General features: G+C 31.1%; 1 protein-coding gene across 1 annotated transcript; it reads left to right on the forward strand.

Moving 5' to 3' along the window:
• The first annotated feature begins 3,746 nt into the window (after window positions 1-3,746).
• On the forward strand, window positions 3,747-19,346 carry LOC148309398 (uncharacterized). Its single transcript, XM_088260160.1, has 8 exons — window positions 3,747-3,885; window positions 10,031-10,158; window positions 11,638-11,945; window positions 12,256-14,619; window positions 14,905-15,052; window positions 15,346-15,533; window positions 15,780-16,303; window positions 16,867-19,346. Exons 3-8 carry the CDS (start codon window positions 11,862-11,864, stop codon window positions 18,554-18,556), a joined length of 4,998 nt encoding a protein of 1,665 aa, XP_088116286.1. The 5' UTR covers window positions 3,747-3,885; window positions 10,031-10,158; window positions 11,638-11,861; the 3' UTR covers window positions 18,557-19,346.
• Window positions 19,347-19,727: the final 381 nt, after the last annotated feature.

Here is a 19,727-nt window from a genome sequence, read left to right on the forward strand (position 1 = left end):
TGTGTGGTTGTCAATCATGGGTAGAATGGTGAATGGTACTTGCGATTAAAGTGATCACATAACCAACCTATAACAGGTCTTCAGCCCTGTAAATAGTTAGACTTCCATGTTATTCTTCATCCTTGTTGAGATGTCAACAATTTCTTTAGTTTTTTTCGTATTAACATAAGAAAATGGATTTTCATATTTAATTCCATGGTGGTTTATTGGCAGATACTTTTTACAGTATGAATTTTACTTTTGTATTTACTTATCATCTCATGAATTGCATACATTAGTAAAATAGATGCCTCTGATATTCAAGTTGGTATCCAATTACACATTTACAGTATAACGATTGTATGTTAGTGAATATTTATCGATCTTTAGTTACCTCCCAGAGAAATTATTCCAATTTTTTAATTACGAATGCGTGAAGATTATTGATATAAAAATATCATAAATTTTGCAACAAAAAACCAAATGTATAAATTTATCTTTGTACTGGTAAGATAACAAAGAAATATGATAGTATATCGCTAATAATTTTAAAAGGCGTCGGATTAAATAGGTACCCGTATACCATATATGTAGTTGATTTTTTAAAAAGATAATTCAGGTAATTCTGGCTTTGGGTTACTGAATTTAAGAATAAAAATTAGATGTGAAAAAAAAACTTGCTTACATTCATCTCAAAAAAATATCCTTCAAAAAAAGAAGAAAAAAGTCCCTCCTGAAGCACAAGAGCTCAGCCTTTTTTTGGGAGAGGCTCAGCCCAACTAAAATTGTAATTGTGTATTGTAAAAAGATGGTTTTAAGTACAAATGTAAAAAAATTGTATTAAATTGTAAAAAAATGTAGCTTCATTAAATAATAAAAATAATAATAATGATCTCAATAGTGTTTTTTTTTTTAATTACATAACGTCCAAGTGACTCTGAAATCTAGCTACGGCTTATGCAACATCGTTTATCATGTCCCTACTCAGGCTTCAACTTTATAAGTTTCATAGCCTATGCCTACTTGTTAGTGGATTTATTCTTTATGTTTAAAGTTACTATAATTTCATGTAATTCATGAGTGAAAATTCTAGGCAAAAACACTGTCTCAATAGTGTTGCAGGCGTTGTAAAGTACCTATCGTGTTTTAGTGAAGACATTCTAGATTGGTTTTGAATTAAATACCGAAAAATTTATTGCCTACATCATTTAAGATTTCGCTTTTTCCTATTCATGTAGCCTTTGTTTTTTATGTAAAGGAAAGCTGGTTATTTCTGAATATCGAAATCAGAATGAGTTAAGTTGCGTTTGTGTATATTTAAAACTTATTGCTGCTATTGTAAGTATACTGTAGTTCAAATTCGGGTTTTTGAGATTTTCGGAAATGTCGACTCCTGTCTTCCCCCAAAACTCTTTCTTAATCATTCTCTTTCTCTCTTGCATTTTATTGTTATTATTATACAATATAAGTGTTGAGAATGTTAGTAAAGCACTCCTTCGTTTCATTTTAAACAAGCATTTTGTGTAAAAATGTAATAATTAATTGAGTAAAGTACTTTTCAACGGAATATTTAATTTAATAACCATTATTCTGACGAAAAATAATTTCAGTACTCGTTTCTAAGTTTCTCCAAAACAAGCATTTATAATATTTGAAAGTTGAAAATTTTAGTTATTAAATTTTATTTGTATGAAAATTGCACTAATTTTAGTAAATTTCACCATATTAGATTTATAATTAACGAATTAATTTACATTATATTTTTTTAAAGTTGTTGTTCAAATTAGTAATTAAATAAAATAATTATCAATATAACAATTTTATAATATCCACGAAACCGAATTTAAAAAAAAAGAAATTAACTAAGTAAACACCTTAGAATCATAGATAACGTTTTATGATTTGGACGTAAGGAATGTAAGTTTGAGATATTATCTTCTTTATTTTAAAAGATACGAGAACGATTTTGCATTATAAATGATAAGATAAGCGATCAATTTATTATCATTTTACACCAAGAAGACTATTGCATCAATTGAAATAACTTTTTGGTTACATCAGCGTCAATTACCTTAAAAAATGGGTAGGTACTTGATTTCATTTATTGTAATTATACAAAAATAATTACATGGTCAAGGGTCTTCTAGCGCACCGGTGTTTTCCAATTTTGGAATTCGAAACCCATACAAAACTACCGTATTCGGTATATTTTTTTGAGATTTATTTTTTGCTTGGGTTTCGTGTGCTGCCAGCCTAAAGAATTGTAAATATCATAATAAGTGGATTATGTGAATGGTAATGCCTATCGAGAGAGTATTATCCTTACTTAATTGTATCTCTACGTATTATTATACGAGTATTCACTAACATCGTCATTTTTTCACTGTTTCTACATTTCATAGTTTATGATGGGACATGAGTAAAAATTTAGGAGTAACTGCGCTATGCACACTTATAGGCTCCTCTTACAAATCAAAGTTAGCTTAAAAATACGGTACCTACTGAAGATAATTCAAAGCAAACACTATTGTAGGAAAGTAGAAAATTACACTAAAAACCCTACGCGAAATCTGACTCATCCACATCAATGAGAGAAGATTTTAAAAGCTTTCTCACACACACTCATACTCACCCAGTACACCCACACATACATATAAATGTATGTGTGGGTGTGAGTGTATTTATGTGTTGTATATTTGTGAATTGTATTTTTTTTTAAATATATTTCATCCACGTTGATTTCAAATAAGTTGTTATGAATGTTTGTAATTCAGGTGATTTAATCAAAATTGAATGCAATGTTTTACATGAAAAATAAAGATATTTAATAAAGTTTATAATTTGTCTTCATGTCTATAATGAGGAATATAAAATTCAATGGCAAGTAACCTACGGAGGAATTTATTATATGATGAACGAACGAATGACCTACATGACGCTGGAATCTTCTTCGGAACATGTATTATATTATACGCGAAATGAAAGTTATGTATCAAAAAGGGAAACTGCTTTTGATACTGTTATCATTTATATTTCAAGTCTGTTTTTGGTATTGAATAATTCGAGTTTATACTTTAACTATTACTATTACTATCAATATACAAAAATACAAGATAAATAAAAGCATTTAGAATTATGTACTTCTTAGATTTTTTATCGCAAACATTGATTAATATTATTTATATTTAAAAAAAATGTCACAACAGAGACAAGCGTACTTTTTTTACGAAGTAAATACGCCTTAAACATTACTATCTATCCGTGGAACACTTACTGTTCATTATATTTTACTGTCTTTCTTGGTTTATTTTACCCTCAACTCCTAACCTAATTCATTTTTTTTGACATCCATGTTTTTATCAATTTACAGCTTGATTAATATCATGCAATGTTGGAATCACTTGTTCAATCACACTATGACTAACCGAAAGTCATGTTTTTTTTTTGTTTTATGTACATACTGGCATAATATTAAAAATACAAAACAATGTTACTTACTTTTAAAATTATAAGCGACATAAAGTTAAGTATTATGGTATAATTGAAATAATTAATTCGTTGTAGTATTGTTGATCACTGATAAATATTACATTTAAATGATTTACGCCGTCAAAGACATTATGGATTTTTTATTTATTTATAAGTATGTGATAAAAATTAATGTCATGAACACAAACCGCACTGGTAAAGGCACCTACTCAGAATTGATAAAGTACCTACATAAAAAGATAAACATAATCTAAAAAGTTTTTTGAGTGTGGCAATAATTTACCGGCATGAAAATCGCAATCAATGCTTGTGTCAAAAATTAAGGACACTTTGGATATCAGTATTTTTAATGAATTGTCACATGAACCATAAAAATAAACAGAAGAACACACAAACACAACACGTCTCAAATTACAAGTGAGTGTTTCTTTTCTCTTTCCTATTGTAGACAATAAGCTAGCAAATAGAAACTGTCTGGTATTCTTAACCTCACTCTTCGGCCTTACGTAAACATTGTACTAGATGATGGAATATGGCATGACCACTGAAGAAACTCATAAAACACGCGCAAATCACCATATTCATATTTAAAAAAAAAAGGTAGTTATTTGTAAAATGATGTCCTGAATTTGCGATGTTATTTTCGAGACGAGCGCATTGACGCCGTCAAGTATGTAAATTTATCTAATATATTTCGGTATTTGACGGATAATATTCTAAGGACAGTATTGCTAGCCACCAGAAATCTTAGTTTAGATTTTGCTCTTTCAGCGCGTTGTGAATTGTTTGAAGGATTTATCGATTGTCTGAGTAATTATAGAGTTGACACTCAATACAAAATCATAAATATTATTGCAATATACTAATTTCGCAGGATTTCTTAAAAATATGGATCAATGTTAGTGGTGTGTTTAGACTGCTACCTAGCTAACTAACTAACTAACCACCATGCCGCTTCACCGCAGGGGTAGGCAGAGAGAATAGAACACCACACCACTCTGTCTTTGCAAACATTCTTCGCCTCTTCCACGTTCATGCATCTCCTCATACATACCCGCCGATTGTTTCGACGCCTAACCTGACCGCTTTCAAGTATTTGGCATACTTGATAGTGCCAAGTTTTTCTCGGTCTTCCTCTGCTACTCTTTCCAATTACATTCGCCTCTTTCCTCACTTATTCGTTCTACATGTTCAAACCATCTCAACACACCTTTCTTAATTTTATCGATAATGCTTGTCTTAGCTTTGAATTCCTTCCTTATTTCACTATTCAAACATCTGTCATACATCGTTTTGTCGCACATTCTTCTGCGAGATCGCATTTCGACTGCATTCAGTCCACTTTCATCCTTCTTTTGCCAACTCCATGTTTCACTTCCATACATTAGGGTCGGAACCAGGACTCCGTTGTGTATTGCCAGTTTAGCTTCCGCTGATAGGTTTTTATTTGCTTTAACTGATTTCAGTGCACCATTCACTTTGTTCCTTTGTTTGCTACTTAGCGATATCCGCTATTACCGATATCACCATGTCAAGATACTAGGATACGCTACCTGTTACCAGATACTAGTCTGGTAACCAGACTCTGGTTCATTCTCCTCGTATCTCATACTATGCGCCGCCGCAAAATTATTCTGCGTACCGTTTCGAAGTCCTGAGCCGAGCGATATTTAACACGCCACGACTGACATCGACATGTATATTTGTCTCCTTTCATCATTTGTATCTAATAATCCAATAGACTAAGATATCTTTACAAAATACAATGCAAAAGGACTGACCGGCAATGCATTGATAAGCTAAAATTAGTTTTATGTTTTATGAGTGACAATGCTATTGCTGGTTATATTTGTTTGAAACAGATTTGTGAGATTTGACTATTGGCTAGTGGCTAGTATATTATACGTATTACAGATCCATACAAGTATCATGATATAATGATCTCTTGATGTATCATAGTATTTGTACCTGTGACTTATATACTAGGAACACCTCTAGTCAAGGTACAGTAAAGGTAGCTTGAACCTAGAAACTGCAAGTCTATGGCATTACAACCTGACATTTCGGGACATAAATACGTTACGTACAAATATAGTTTTTACTTGATTTATATAGCTTCTCTAGTCTAGGTTTTGTTTTTTAAAGGAATAACCCGCAAAGCGTCTATTTTAGATGCTTGTCTGCAGGTAGCATAGTAAGGATAGGGAAGGTAAATGTGAAAAATACATACAAAAACACCCAGATCAATTGAAAATAAATCTTTCTTGAATTCATTTTGCAATTGGTGGGAATCGAACCCGCAACCCCAGTTTCGCAGTCGAGCATCTACCCAACTACGCTACGGCGCCTTTCGCCGCTTACTAAAGCTTATTGAAGCTATAGTTCAAAAATGCCACGCTGCAACTAGTTTTTTATGAATTGTATACAATGATTACACTAGCAGTGGTTAAGATCCGTTCATTGAGAAAATCTTTGTTCTTCTTCTTCTTCTAACCCTTATCTTCACCCAATGGTGCATAGGGAACTACATCTTATCTTGCTAGTTACTTCCATGAAGGCAAGGTGATCACTCCTGCGCCTCAGGGACCAGTCCAGGGTTATATGGAATAAATATTAGAGTATTATTGATGAGATGTCAAAAAATAATATGAAAATAACTCCTGTAATTAGAGATAATCCAGATTTTGTGAACAAGTATTTGGACACACTCAAAATGTAAATATTAGAGTGTAAAATCACTAATATTTTCACTCCCCACTGGGAATCGAACCCGGGACCTTCAGCACGGTAGCTAAACACGCAAATCATTATTCCACGGAGGCAGGCAATAAAATACCGGACTTAATCCGCATTAGTTGGTCTATGTCACCAAAAATATCCAGTTATCAAATTGAGAAAAATTACATGGTGAATCTCATTGGTTTTTCTGTCATTCCAAATCAGTATTTTTGTCCAAAAAAATCTAGCAATAATGATATCAATGAAAAATATCATAAAAATATCCATTATTAGGTTATTTGTCTCTAGTCGTGTCGCATGTTAAATTTCTCTGTTTCCTTTTTTTCCATGTTTTCGGATTAACGGGGAAATCGATTATACATTTTTTTTAATAGATTTATATTATCCACTGACACTTCGTGATGGAATTGCATTTTTTAATATATTATTAGATTAAAACCAATATTTTTAGCTTTTCCACTTTATTTTTATTTGACCAGCGACCGGGTTTCGTCGTTACCGACATCATCAGACTTTTTTTTGTTTAACATCCATCTTGGAAAATGTAGTGTATATAAAATCTGTAATTTCAGATAGCTAATTGAAAGAATTCGATTTCGATTCCCAGGGGGGGGTCGAATAAATATAAGTGATTTTTCACTCTTATATTTATTCAATATTACCTTGGACTGGTACTGGAAGCGGAGGGCTGATCACCTTTCCTTCATGTGTTAACGATCGAGATAACACTGTGTTTATATGATGCAGTGCCCTATGCACCATTGGGGTGCGGATAAGGGTTTGAATGAAATTGAAAGAAAGAGCATATTTTATATTTACACAATGTTGATCTGATGATTGATACACAAAGTGAAAGTTGCAGTTTGCGACTTTTACATTGGCATCTGATGTACGTCTAGTTCAATTTTAATTTGTTTATAAACTGATTTAAATTGAATTAGATTTAACCCATAATTGACCTTTGGAAGAGATAAATCTAATTTTTGACAAATTTTTATTTAAATCCTTTCATTGTTGAAAAATAAATGCTAAAACATCAATATAAATTCATTCATCTATATAAAAAACATAAAAAATGACATTTATATTTTATATTATGTTTGTTCGGGTATCTTATAAGAAATTGAATACTTATAACACAAATACTGCCATTTACGTGATTAATCACTTCATTGATAATGTCCAAATTTTGATAAATGTGTACAAGACAAATAGATATATGCTATAACGATAAAAATACACGCTGAAAGTTTCAATTTCATAGATTATATTACAAATATGTATATATTTTCCGCCTGTATGAACTCTATCATATTATTTTTTGACATCTCATCAAAGATGAAGAAGAATATGGAAGTCTGGGCATTTACGGGGCTTACGACCGTCATAGGCTGGTTTGAGTGATCACTTTACACACGTGTAACATTCACCAATTCTACCCATTATTGACAACCACACTACTCAAATTCTTGGAAGTTCTATATATATATGAACCAATTTAGAAACCTTGTTCATGAATCACTAAAACTTCACTAGAGACATCTATTGGTGAGATGTAAAGAAGCTTTTTATTAAGCAGAAACTCTTACTCGTAAATGCCCAGACTTCCATATTCTTCTTCATCTTTGATGAGATGTCAAAAAATAATATGAAAATAACTCCTGTAATTGGAGATAATCCAGATTTTGTGAACTCTATCATATATGGATTCTTTTATTTGGCCCCGGGAGGATTGGTTCGGATCATTTTGCATGTTGCTGGCGCTTTTTCTAGGTTTTAGCGAAATCATAAATTGTCAAGTTTTACTAATCTTGTCGTCGGTTTTCATGAATTCTCAATTACTTTCTTTTTCTAAGATGTAATGTATTCTATTTTTTTGCAAAACAAGTTGCCCATGTATTTCTTTTGTCCAATCATATCTTTGCTTTGATTTGCCATTATCAAAGTTCAAAAGTTCTTTTAAAAACAGAAAACATTATAATACTCGTATGTCTGTTACTTAAACAGAACACAAGTAAAACTGGCATTAAATAGCTTTGAACACGGCGCCACAGTGGTGTCACCGGGATTTTCCTGATAGTTTTACGCACAACACTCTGCCTGATAGTTTTACGCATGACACTAATGTGGGGTCTCCGGCATTTGCCCGAAAATTTTTGCAGGTGGTGTCACTGTTAGTGTTAATAACCACCAAGCAAATTGTATTAAAAACTAAAAAATATATGTTTATTGTTATCAAATTAAACTTGGTGTTTTACTAATGTTGAATCCACATGATGTTGAACGAAAACCAATATATGTCTTTTGGCAATTTTCTTCTCTCTTATATATCTGGTATAGTGTACTAGATGCAAAATTTTCTAACATACATACATACAGTTACTTTTATAAACACACTTTTAGGATACTAAGGCTTTCGGAAAAAACTTATTTAAAAATATAAAAAAAGGATTTTTGCCAATTTAAATGAACATAATTGTAATAACAATAATCAAAATATCTAAATTGACTGTATTTAAAAAATATATACATATATACATTTTTTTAATATTGCAAGAAATACATGATGAGATTTAAAAATACACCGAAAATCTTTTAAATCATCCACGGTAATATACAATATTTCAACTTTTTGTAACATTATATAAAATGTTAGCATTCATAATATCTATTTTGGAAAACCGTGACTAAGTATAAATAGTGAACTTAATGTCAACAGGAAGATTTTCTGAAATAGATTTGCTTCTCGCCAAGGTGATCTAATTTTATCCAGAGTCCATTCATAAATACTTAGCTTTTAAACATTTACGCTTTCTAAGTTATGAATAATATTGAATGGATTTGTAAATATTTGATTTGGGTAATGGTGTGAAAATGAAAGAATAATGGACTTCTCTTCTGATCTAAAGGTGTGTTTATATATTCACTGTTAATGCCAGATAATCTCAATTAACGTTTTGAGCAAATTAATGTTTTGCAAGCTGATAATGTTTACAATGCATGTATGTGGTTCCCAATCAATGTATCAATCTATTACGTTAATACCTTAATTTGGGTTGCGATTTTAATATGTTGAAATTATCAGTTATGCTCTTTCAAAAGAATTTCCTCACAAAGTGATGTTTAATAATTCATGTACTACATCGTCATATTTTACCTGTTCCGTGTAAATTGATTTCCTTTAACCTAAACTTTTAAGTATATACCTCACATTTCAATACCAAATTTAATTCATATAACGTCTAACACTCGGCTTTTATGAATTAACCAAAATATTGTTGCGCCAGTAATTTCTATATTTTTAAAATACTTTTTTAATTAAAACAAATACTAATTTTTTTTAATGCATATTTTGTCAATATTTTAGTAACTGTATGATAAAGCAGATTTTTCTTGATTTTTTTTCCGTCATAAACAACATATGTAAAGAAAAAAGGTCACATAAAATATATTACCCGCGCAATGACAACATTATTTCAAGCCAGATCAAAGACTTTGAATTAAATTTGAATGAAAGCTTTATTTTGTTATTCACAGCCGACCACCAAATATTTACATAGAATTTAAAAGTACAGTAACATATCTTTCCACTCGATAAAAAATGCACAAGTCTTTGATTTCACCAGCAATATTTTTACAGCCTTGCCAAAATGCTTTGCTCGAATTGAAATAGAATCAAATTTATCGAGTGAAAAAGTAATTTTCGCGAAAATAAATATGTCTATTTTATTTGTTTATGTCACATTGACCGTCCGCCCACGGAATATGTGAAGAGATATGAAAATTGGTGATTAATGCTGAAATGTGCTTCTTATTTTTTCAGCGTCTTCGTTCATTCTGAATTTTCCCAGTCAACGTGGATTGGCTGAGTAAAAAATATATCGGATCGTACAACACCGCTACATTTCTCCTGGCAGACTTCGGTCTATTCAGTTTAGCTTTGGACATCAGGTCAGTTGAATGGGAGTACTGATTTCAACCTGATTCAATGTTATGATTTATTATAATTTAATTGATTTTAAAGATATATAATATTGAGTGTTAGTTTTAAAGTGTGTATTGTGTTATGATTTTTAGTTAAGATCCGATAATAATATTGTTTTATTAGTGAGTTTAAAACGAGTGTCAACATTAGTTTTTACAATGTCGTTTCCTAATAAGGCCGATAGACAAACCTGTTGGGATTCTCGAGATAGGTATTGGGAATGTTTGGACAAGAACAATGTAGGGCCTGACCAGCCATCGCCCGAATCGTGCCAGCAAGTCAGGAAACTGTACGAATCAAACTGCCCGGCACAATGGGTCAAACATTTCGATAGAAAAAGGGATTACTTAATATTCAAAAAACAAATTGAATCAGGGGATGATCCAGTTCTCAAGTAAATATATCTATATATATCACGAACTTTAAATTATTTATTGTAACTGCAGACAGTTGGTAGAATTCCATATAGAATAATAAAACACGGTTTGTTGGATTGAATTCTATATTTATTTATGTATTTATGTCCTAAGAAGACGAAACGCGTCACGTATTAACATATACATAAATAAATGTAGAATTCAATCCAATAAACCGTGTTTTATTTTGGAAATATTACCCAACAACTTTAAATTAACCGATATTTTCAAATATTATGTATGTCATTTTGTACTTATGACAAATAATACTGGATAGATAGCATGTTCTATAAAAATATTTTTATTGGTCATTTATCTGACTGAATATATTAATAAAATTAAATATGATTTCAAAATAAAATCTTATCAGTTTTTAATTCAAATATTTCCTATATATCATTGCAACACACATTATACGGGGCATGCAACATAGTATTTTGATGCATATTTTTTCCTTTACCATAGACTACTTACTAATGATATATTTTTGAAATTAGACAATTATTCTTAAAAAAACCTAAAATTTTTCTTTTCAATATTATTGACAATATGAATAACTTTGAAAAAAAATATGTTCTCATACTATAAAGTTAAAGAAATTTGATTATTGGTAAAAAAAAAATTAAATACAATTTTATGAAATAAACATAAAATGAAAACGATATATTTTGATGCCCCATAAGTCACTATTTTTATTTGTTAATCATAAGTAATCGTTCTTTCTTCTTATTTATTTTTATATATTTAAAAACTATCAAGCTTTGGACTTTTTTCTTTTATAAAAAAAAAAGAATTTTTTAGTTATTCATTAAATACTGTATTACATTATAGAAAATTAGTATTCGATTCCAATTAATATATTTTTGGCCAATAATTTACTGTCTATTTCCTGATTCTGGCTGAATTATATTTAGTAGATTTTATTATAAGTAGTTTTATTGTGTTACTTTAATGAATAAACTGTTAAATAAAAATGACATTCTTAATTACTTTCCTAGTCTATAACCTAATACCTAGAATATTTTTCAGTGCTACAAATTCACTAATACCATTGGGTAAAATGAGAAAACAAAAACCCTTCAAGCAAGTGGCAAACACAAATAACATCTCTCCAACTTCAGCTAAATAATAATATACAAACATACCCACATGATGTTTTATACATCTTCTACATTATTTTAAAGCTACCTGACAGTACAACAATAAATAAGAGACTCACTCGTAAAGTAATAAGCAGTAAAAACATTTTCAAAATGGATTTAACTATAAGTGTAATAGAAAATTGGTGTTCTCAATTGAAAAAAGATCGGAAAACTGTTGATTTAGAAATACTGAGGGTGAGTATTATTACAAATACGTGTGTATTTATAAATTTACCTCATTTCTCCAATATGGCTATCTCATTTGCTTTATTTTAAATTTAAATTAAGGTTGTTTGACTGAAATTTTGTAAAAAAAAACATGATAAAACAATGACCCTCTAAAGTTGTGACCGATGACAAAAATTTAAATAATTTTGTTGAAAAATGAAACATGTTCTTACATATAACAACCACAAGTCTATTCTGTAAAACACATTTTATTTTAAAACAAGTTTGCTTTGATATTCCAAATATAAGTATCAATGATTGTATATTTATCTTTCAGAATATAATACGCGCATGTCACAAAATAGAAACAAAATTGAAACCAGAATCGTTTGATTCTGACATGGTCGACTCGGTTACTAAACTCTCAGAAATATTAGAAAGTCTTCTTAAAACCGGAATTGATTCTATTGAAGGGCAAACATTGTGCTCTTCCGCTTATTGCGCACTCTTTGTTATACTATCGGAAGAGTATTGTGAAATTTGCTTGAGAAATCTCAATACTACCTTATCATGCTACTTGCTCCAACAAATGAGCCAGATGGAGAACGACTTATCAAACATCATAATCATTTCCAAAAATTTGGAAGAAAGAAAATTAGAATCTCGAATAACTACCTTAATCAGTGGACTGTTTCAGACAAACTTATTGAACAAGTCTCATTTACCCGAAAATTCGAGGGCTCGTCAACTCTCGGAAGACATCATGCTGGTGTCTTTTAAAATATCGACAAATGCTTGTTTATCTTATTCGAGTAGCACTTTTATACACTTCAGAAATCTCCATTCCATCATCCTTAAAATGATAGATTGGGAATGCTGCGATCACATAATTGGTGATATTAAAAATGTCCTTTTGTACGTCATATTCAATAACTGGGAAAACTTGCTAGCCGGTGTAAGAGAAATCAATTTGAAAATATGGAAGTTATTTTTAAATATATTGAATAAAAATACTTCTAAGAATCTTGATTTATTTGACAGTATTACAGCTTGCATACTGAAGTTTCCATGGAACAAGGCCAAATATTTTGTTTTATCTGAGATCATACCTCACTTAAAGCGTGACATCCGGGACATTTTACAGGACTACCCGATGTATCTTAATGGCCTAGAATACAGCTTGAAACATTCCTCTCTCATTTCTGCCGGAAGTGATATGTATAAAACCATTTTAGAGCATTTCAGGAGTTTCGACGACTGGTCGAGTAGTTTTTTACCGCTTTTCAAGGAATTTTTGGGCGGTGATAGTTTTTCAGCGAAAAATAATATCCTGAATTATTGGATGCCCGTAACGATTAAAAAGTATCCTGAGGTGATAGAGTGCTTGTTAGAATTCTACTTCACCAAAACAGTTGTGCAGAATGATATGTTCTCTCTACTAGGAATAATAAGATTAGGGAGAAAACTCGGATTCATTTGGAACGATTGGGATGCCACACATAAGATGAAATTTGATTTGAAGAAATATATCGACCTCGGTTTAATAAATATTAATGAAGACGTCCGTTCTCAAGCATTTCAAATAGTTTGCGAAACGCAGAAAAATGTTGTTCCTACACCGGATGAATTTCACAAAGTGCAGATATTTTTGGAATCTAATGTGAACAACGATTCAACGTCATTTCGGCAGAGTAATTTAAACAGCTTTACTATTTTCCTCACGAGAGTCCGTGACTCTTGTTTGGGCTTACTTAGAAATAGAGACCTCGAAATCGTACCTATAGCCCGTAGTTTAAATGAAATTGGAGATTTCTTCGCTTGGGTACACGGCTTTCTTATCAAAAATTTAGAACAAGGGAATTATCAAAGGAAAATACTGTCTCTTCAAATTTATGATGTCATTCTGAGATATCTATGCGGAGGATATAATGATAAGACGAATATCCAAAAAAGCTTATGCCGTAAGGGAAATTTGCGAGATCAAGCATGGAAAGTACTAGCATTCTTAGAGAGCCGCAATAAATGGTTTTTCCACAATCAGTATAGTGTCAAGGTTTTAACCGCCTGTGTCAGCGACTCAACTAACGATATTAGAGAAACCGCAGCCGATATCTTAGTACAATATTTCTCCGAGAATAAAGTGTTTCTGAGATCTAAGAAAGAACATTTCGTTCACGGAATAGTATTCTGCAAGAGTAAACTCTTTTACGAGGTGGAGTGCGGATGTCTTATGTTCAAAATAGTCGCCTATTTAAACAAATCCGCACTTGTGAAATCTGATGCGTTGGATAGCCTCATCCATCCATTCGGAATCAGCGAATACCTTCTAAACAGGGCTATGGAACAGTTTACATACCAGGAGAGCGATATCCTTCTGTCCATATACGATAATCAACCGCTTCATGGAATGATTTCCGCTATCAACATGTATATCAAACATTCAGACGATAGATTGACTTACACCTTCATGACATCTGTACGTGAACTGTTGACTGCGATAATTAACTATTTTATCAAGATGTTGGCGTGTAAAAGCGAAAACAGTATTATAGACGTCCCTCCGAGCTTTGCCGAGATGGGAGAAAGCATCGAGCATATTATAAAATCTTCAGAGTTCAAAGAAAAAGAACAACCAGAAAATACTCAGCATTTGTCAAACGCACACCAACTCATTTTAAATAACATTTGGTTAAATTTGAAGGTAAGAATATATCCAATAAAATCCGCGTGCAAAGGAAACATGAGTCACAAAAAAGTTGATGTAATAATATAAACCTTTGATTGACTCATCTCATTTTTCTGTATCTCTGTATTTTAGAAGAAACTCTTCATAGTTTACTCAAAATAGATTTACTAATTTTTGTGACTTATACTGCACTTCCTTTTGCACGCGAAGTATGTTTAATTCATTAATAGAACTCATTTTGATGCAGGTAATTATTTTAAACATGTTGCGGTTTATTATTTTTATTTTTGCATATTTTAGGCTTGCTGTGAGCTGTCAACTACATTGATTATACTGCAATCAAATAATTTGCCAGATGTGGATATAAGAACGTTACTAGATATTAATATTTCCGTATTGACAAGATGTCGCCATAAAGGTGCCATTGAATCTGCAGGAGTTACATTAGGTATGAAATTTAAATAATATATCTACCATATCAAAGTACCTATTCCATCCTGATCAGAATTACTAATTATATATTTTCTGGCCACTCTAGATGCTTAAGTGAATTCATAATGTATCAGTTTTGTTAGAACTACACCTGTTTTGTAATACACCTGTTGATTAATTTTCACATAGTTAATAAAGATAGAAAAACATTACTTTTATTTTCAAATATATATATTTTTTTAACGTGTGTTTTTGCAAATTTTTATCTCGCATTTGTATTTTACCTTAAAGTGTTGTTTATATTTTTAGGTCAATCTGTAAAGTATTTGACTTCACTTGGTAAACCCGTCTATAATGAAATGATTTCCGACTTGTTGAAAAAATTTTTAACTCAATCCACATCTGAAAAACTACACGGAATATCGGTAACAAGGAAAAGTGCAGGATTGACAATCTTAGTTCACAGAATTGTCAGCAATGATTCTCAGAGTGGAAAGGTAGATTATAAATATATATAGTCAACTATTAGTTAATAATTACTGTTTTCTTCTGGGGTGATTGATGTATAAACTGTTTTATTGCCATACATTATCAAAAGAACTGTCTAGAAGTGCAATCTTGCTTTTACAGTTAATATTATACATAGATGTATTTTTATATGTACATATATATTATTGTTCATATGTATATATTTGCCATGCGTTAATTCAGTACTAACTCATTTTCTAATTGTTTTCTTTTAGCCATTATTTTACCTCACTATGGATCTGCTTTTAAGAGTTTTAAGTAGGTCCGAGAGCAAACAGAATCCTGGAACTGCGCAAATTAAAACTACAGCAGGCCCTTCATCTAAGAATGACCAAGTAAAAAATCAGGAAGAAAATATTTTAAAGGCTGATCAAGTGGAAACAATAGAAGAACAAACTTCAAAAACTGAAGCTCAGACGGACGTTTCAAAGCCTGAAGATGAGCCGGAAGTGAATAAAGAAATATTACAACCCACAGTAACACATCCTTTAGTGCCCCAAATTTCAGAGTCTGGTAAATTGGAAGTTCAAGCATCTACTAGCCAGGAAGTACACACTTTTAAAGCTGGACCAGTTGTGGAAGATTTTGCGAATGAAACAGACGTCCCGTTAGCGAGAGCATTGCATTTGTTGTGTCGGACAGTTTGTGAAAGCTCTTTAGCCAGTTATGTAATTCAGTTCGCTCCGCAACTAGCCACAGTGTGCTTCAAACATCTGACAAATGAACAATGGCAAGTGAGGTTAGTGAGTTCTTATTTTTACATTAAACAGTAGAGGATAGGTAAAAAAGGATACGAAAAATAGCAGCAATGGCTACAACTCTTGGGGTTTCATATTTCGCTCACTCCTTTCAACAACGTCATATATAAAAATCATATCAATATATCAAATCAATTTTCAGTTGTGCATGTTTTCGGAATGCCTAGAAAATGTACTAAATCCCAGCAAAAGCGGCATATTTTTTACTTAATATTTACCCGCTACAGGGCAGAAAGTGTTGTTTTTGCATTTTGAAGTAAAGGTATTGTTTGATTATTTTTTTAAAATATACTAAATATTTTTCAATTGGAGAAAAAACATTTAGGTTTTACCTAAAAAGATCTGTTGCGCAGTAAAAGGTTCAATAAGTGGCTTGATATTTATTTATAATACATTTTACTATATTTTTAAACTTTAAAAACAATCTCCTGAATAATCAAGTTTTTTTATATATGACATTGTTGAAAGGAGTGAGTGACTTGTACTTGTACAGTGTTGTATAATGTAATTCACATTGCATAGAATTGATAGAATTTTTTTTCAGGAATGCTGCTCTGCAACTTTATGGAGCCTTAGTTCCGAAACTGATTGGACAAAAGAAGAGTCAAGGGGAAGAAGCCTTCACAAAATCACCTGTCTCACCTGATGAATTATTCTCTCATATTCCATCACTTTGGAATTTCATTAAAACCAGCTTGAAATCGGCATCTATCACAGACGATGCCATCTCCTCTCATTCTACAATCGTACCAATACTGAGTCTTCTCTCTAGCATGGCAAATAGATATTCTTTGAATCATTTTTGTATTTCGGAAACGAGGAAATTCGGTTTGAATGTCGTTAACCTCGAAGATATTTTCCCAAATTTAATAGTGCTACTAGGAAGCCCAATTTACAATATAAGAAGCATTAGCGCTTCTATTATAGCATCCAGCTTTGAATTTTCTATTTTTTTCAGTCATTGGAACATGACAAAAAATACTCCTTTGAAAGAAAATCAATTGCACGGTTATTTACTAACTCTGAAGGAGTATGTTTTATATTTTATTAGTTATAAAAAATACTTATTTGATTCGAAGCAAAGTAATGAAATATCCGACTCGTTAAGAACTGTAGTAATTGAATTAGAAAATATTATTACAGGGAAAAATTCATCTTACATTGTAAAAGCATTACATTTAGAAATTGAACAGTTGTTACAGAAAGATAAAAAAGATTACTGTAATTCGTTAGAAGAAGCATTTGCACTGGTTAAAAGTTATGGAGATAGTGTTAATGTTCAAATAGGTATCCACAATTGGTTGCAGGTTAATGTAACACACGCTGTTCTCAATTGCCCCGACGATGAAATATTAGGGTTAGTTAAGATTTGCATCGATGCCAATAGTTCTGTTCTCGTGGACATAAATTTTTGGCCTACTCTCAGGGATAGAATTGATAAATTGTTGAATACGAAGTATGAAAACTTTCAAGACATATTTGAATATTTAATAATATTGTCAAGCGAAAAGCAAGAGTGTGTTGGGAAAATTGTTTATGAAATTTTATATTTAATATCTAGTAGAAGTGAATCCGTCAGCTACTGCGGCTCTCTCGGAAGAATTTACTGTAACATAAATATTGAAGAAAACATGGTATCGTATGAACACGGGTATTTGCTACCACTCATCTGCTCAATGGCTTGTGATAAAGAAATTTCAGTATCCAACTCCGATTTGCATTTGGAACTGTCTAAAGTGTGCAAACAGTTATCGAAACCGGAACGTTTTGAAGTAGCCAATCGAAAAATGGCCGCTATATCTATGAAACATCTGGCGAAGCTCTTACATTACTATGCAGAGAAAAAAATTGTTAATGACACTGTGAATGAAATAATAGGGAACATTTTGATGGCTTCTCTATGGTTACTCCAAGACGAAGATGCCGATGTAAGAACTGAATGTTCTTGGATGCAGCTGAAAATACAAGATAGTCAAATTAAAGTACATCCTAACGTTCACATAAATACCATTTTAAATCTAAAGAACATTGTTAGAATATTTTGTGAAGCTAAAATACATGCTATTCAATTTCTGCAAAATTTATCCGAAGAATTGACTGCGAGTTGTACTAGAAAAGTTAATGAAGATCTGCAAAACCCTTTTGATCATAATACTCACAACATATATTGGGAACCAATACTATTGCATAAACGTGTTTTAAACTTGATAGTGCGATTATCCAAAAATCCTTGAGAATTTAGTCTTTATATAAAATTATAACTACATATATTGCTGTGACAATATCCCTAGTCAACCAAAGTGTTTCTTTTTGTGATGGGATGCGCATTTAGATAATATATATTACTTTAAACCTTTTGTATTGTTGGTAGAAATATTTATATTTATCGATAGTAATTAAACCAATATTTCATACTGTCTTAATTTTAGTATGAGACATGCTCTTTTTTAATACTTATTTAAAGCAAGTAGATTACTACTTTAAATTTATACTTATTTATTTTCGTACTAGTATTTTGTCCAGTTATTTTAAGAATAAAAAAATAAAACATTGCCATTACAATTCACATGACACAGATTTTTGCTATAACCTGCTACAATTGATATTATTTGCTTTATGTAATATTATTGAAAATATCTTGTCTTTTTATTGACAATAATAATTATTGATTTTTTTAAATGTCCTGCTGTATGCAATCTGAATTGGTCTTTCAAACTTTGCCCCTGTATACAATAATATTAAAAAAAGTACTTTATGACGCAAAATTAATACAACGTAATCATCCATAAAATATTTATTAGCAAATTTGTTTATTTTTTTAATCAATCAAAAATAATTTCATTTTCATAAAATTGAGATAATTACAAAATATAGAATTTTCGTATACGATAAAATAATCAACTTTGTGACTAACACCATGACAAAATGTTAAAACCATTGTTATAATTTTTATATGTAAGTTAGATCCTCTGTATTAAGGTATTTTAAAAGTAATTTCAATAAAAATCTAACGTATGACTAAAATGAGTTTTATTTTTTCATTTTTCATGGATTTATAGGGAAATTAATTGAACCAAGATATTTTTTACTATTCGTCCCAATGCATCGAGAATCTACTGTATCAATTATAAGTGAATAAAGCATACAGTTATAAGTATAAAGTTTAATAAAAATATTATATAAATGTTTTGGATTAATATACTTCTTCTTCTTACCCTTATTTGCACTCAGTGGTGCATAAGGCACTGCATTGTATTGGCAGTTTTATCTTGATCGGAATTTGCATGAAGGCAAGGTGATCAGTGCGATTCTGCACTTCTTATACCAGTCCAGAGTGATATAAAATAAATATGAGAGCGAAAATCGACCATATGTATTTAGACCCCCTCCGCTTAGAATCGAACA

Source organism: Brachycentrus maculatus, unplaced genomic scaffold (assembly GCF_059751285.1).
Source record: "Brachycentrus maculatus isolate JH-2025_06_01 unplaced genomic scaffold, ASM5975128v1 h1tg000125l, whole genome shotgun sequence".
In the NCBI taxonomy this organism is placed as follows: Eukaryota; Metazoa; Arthropoda; class Insecta; order Trichoptera; family Brachycentridae; genus Brachycentrus; species Brachycentrus maculatus.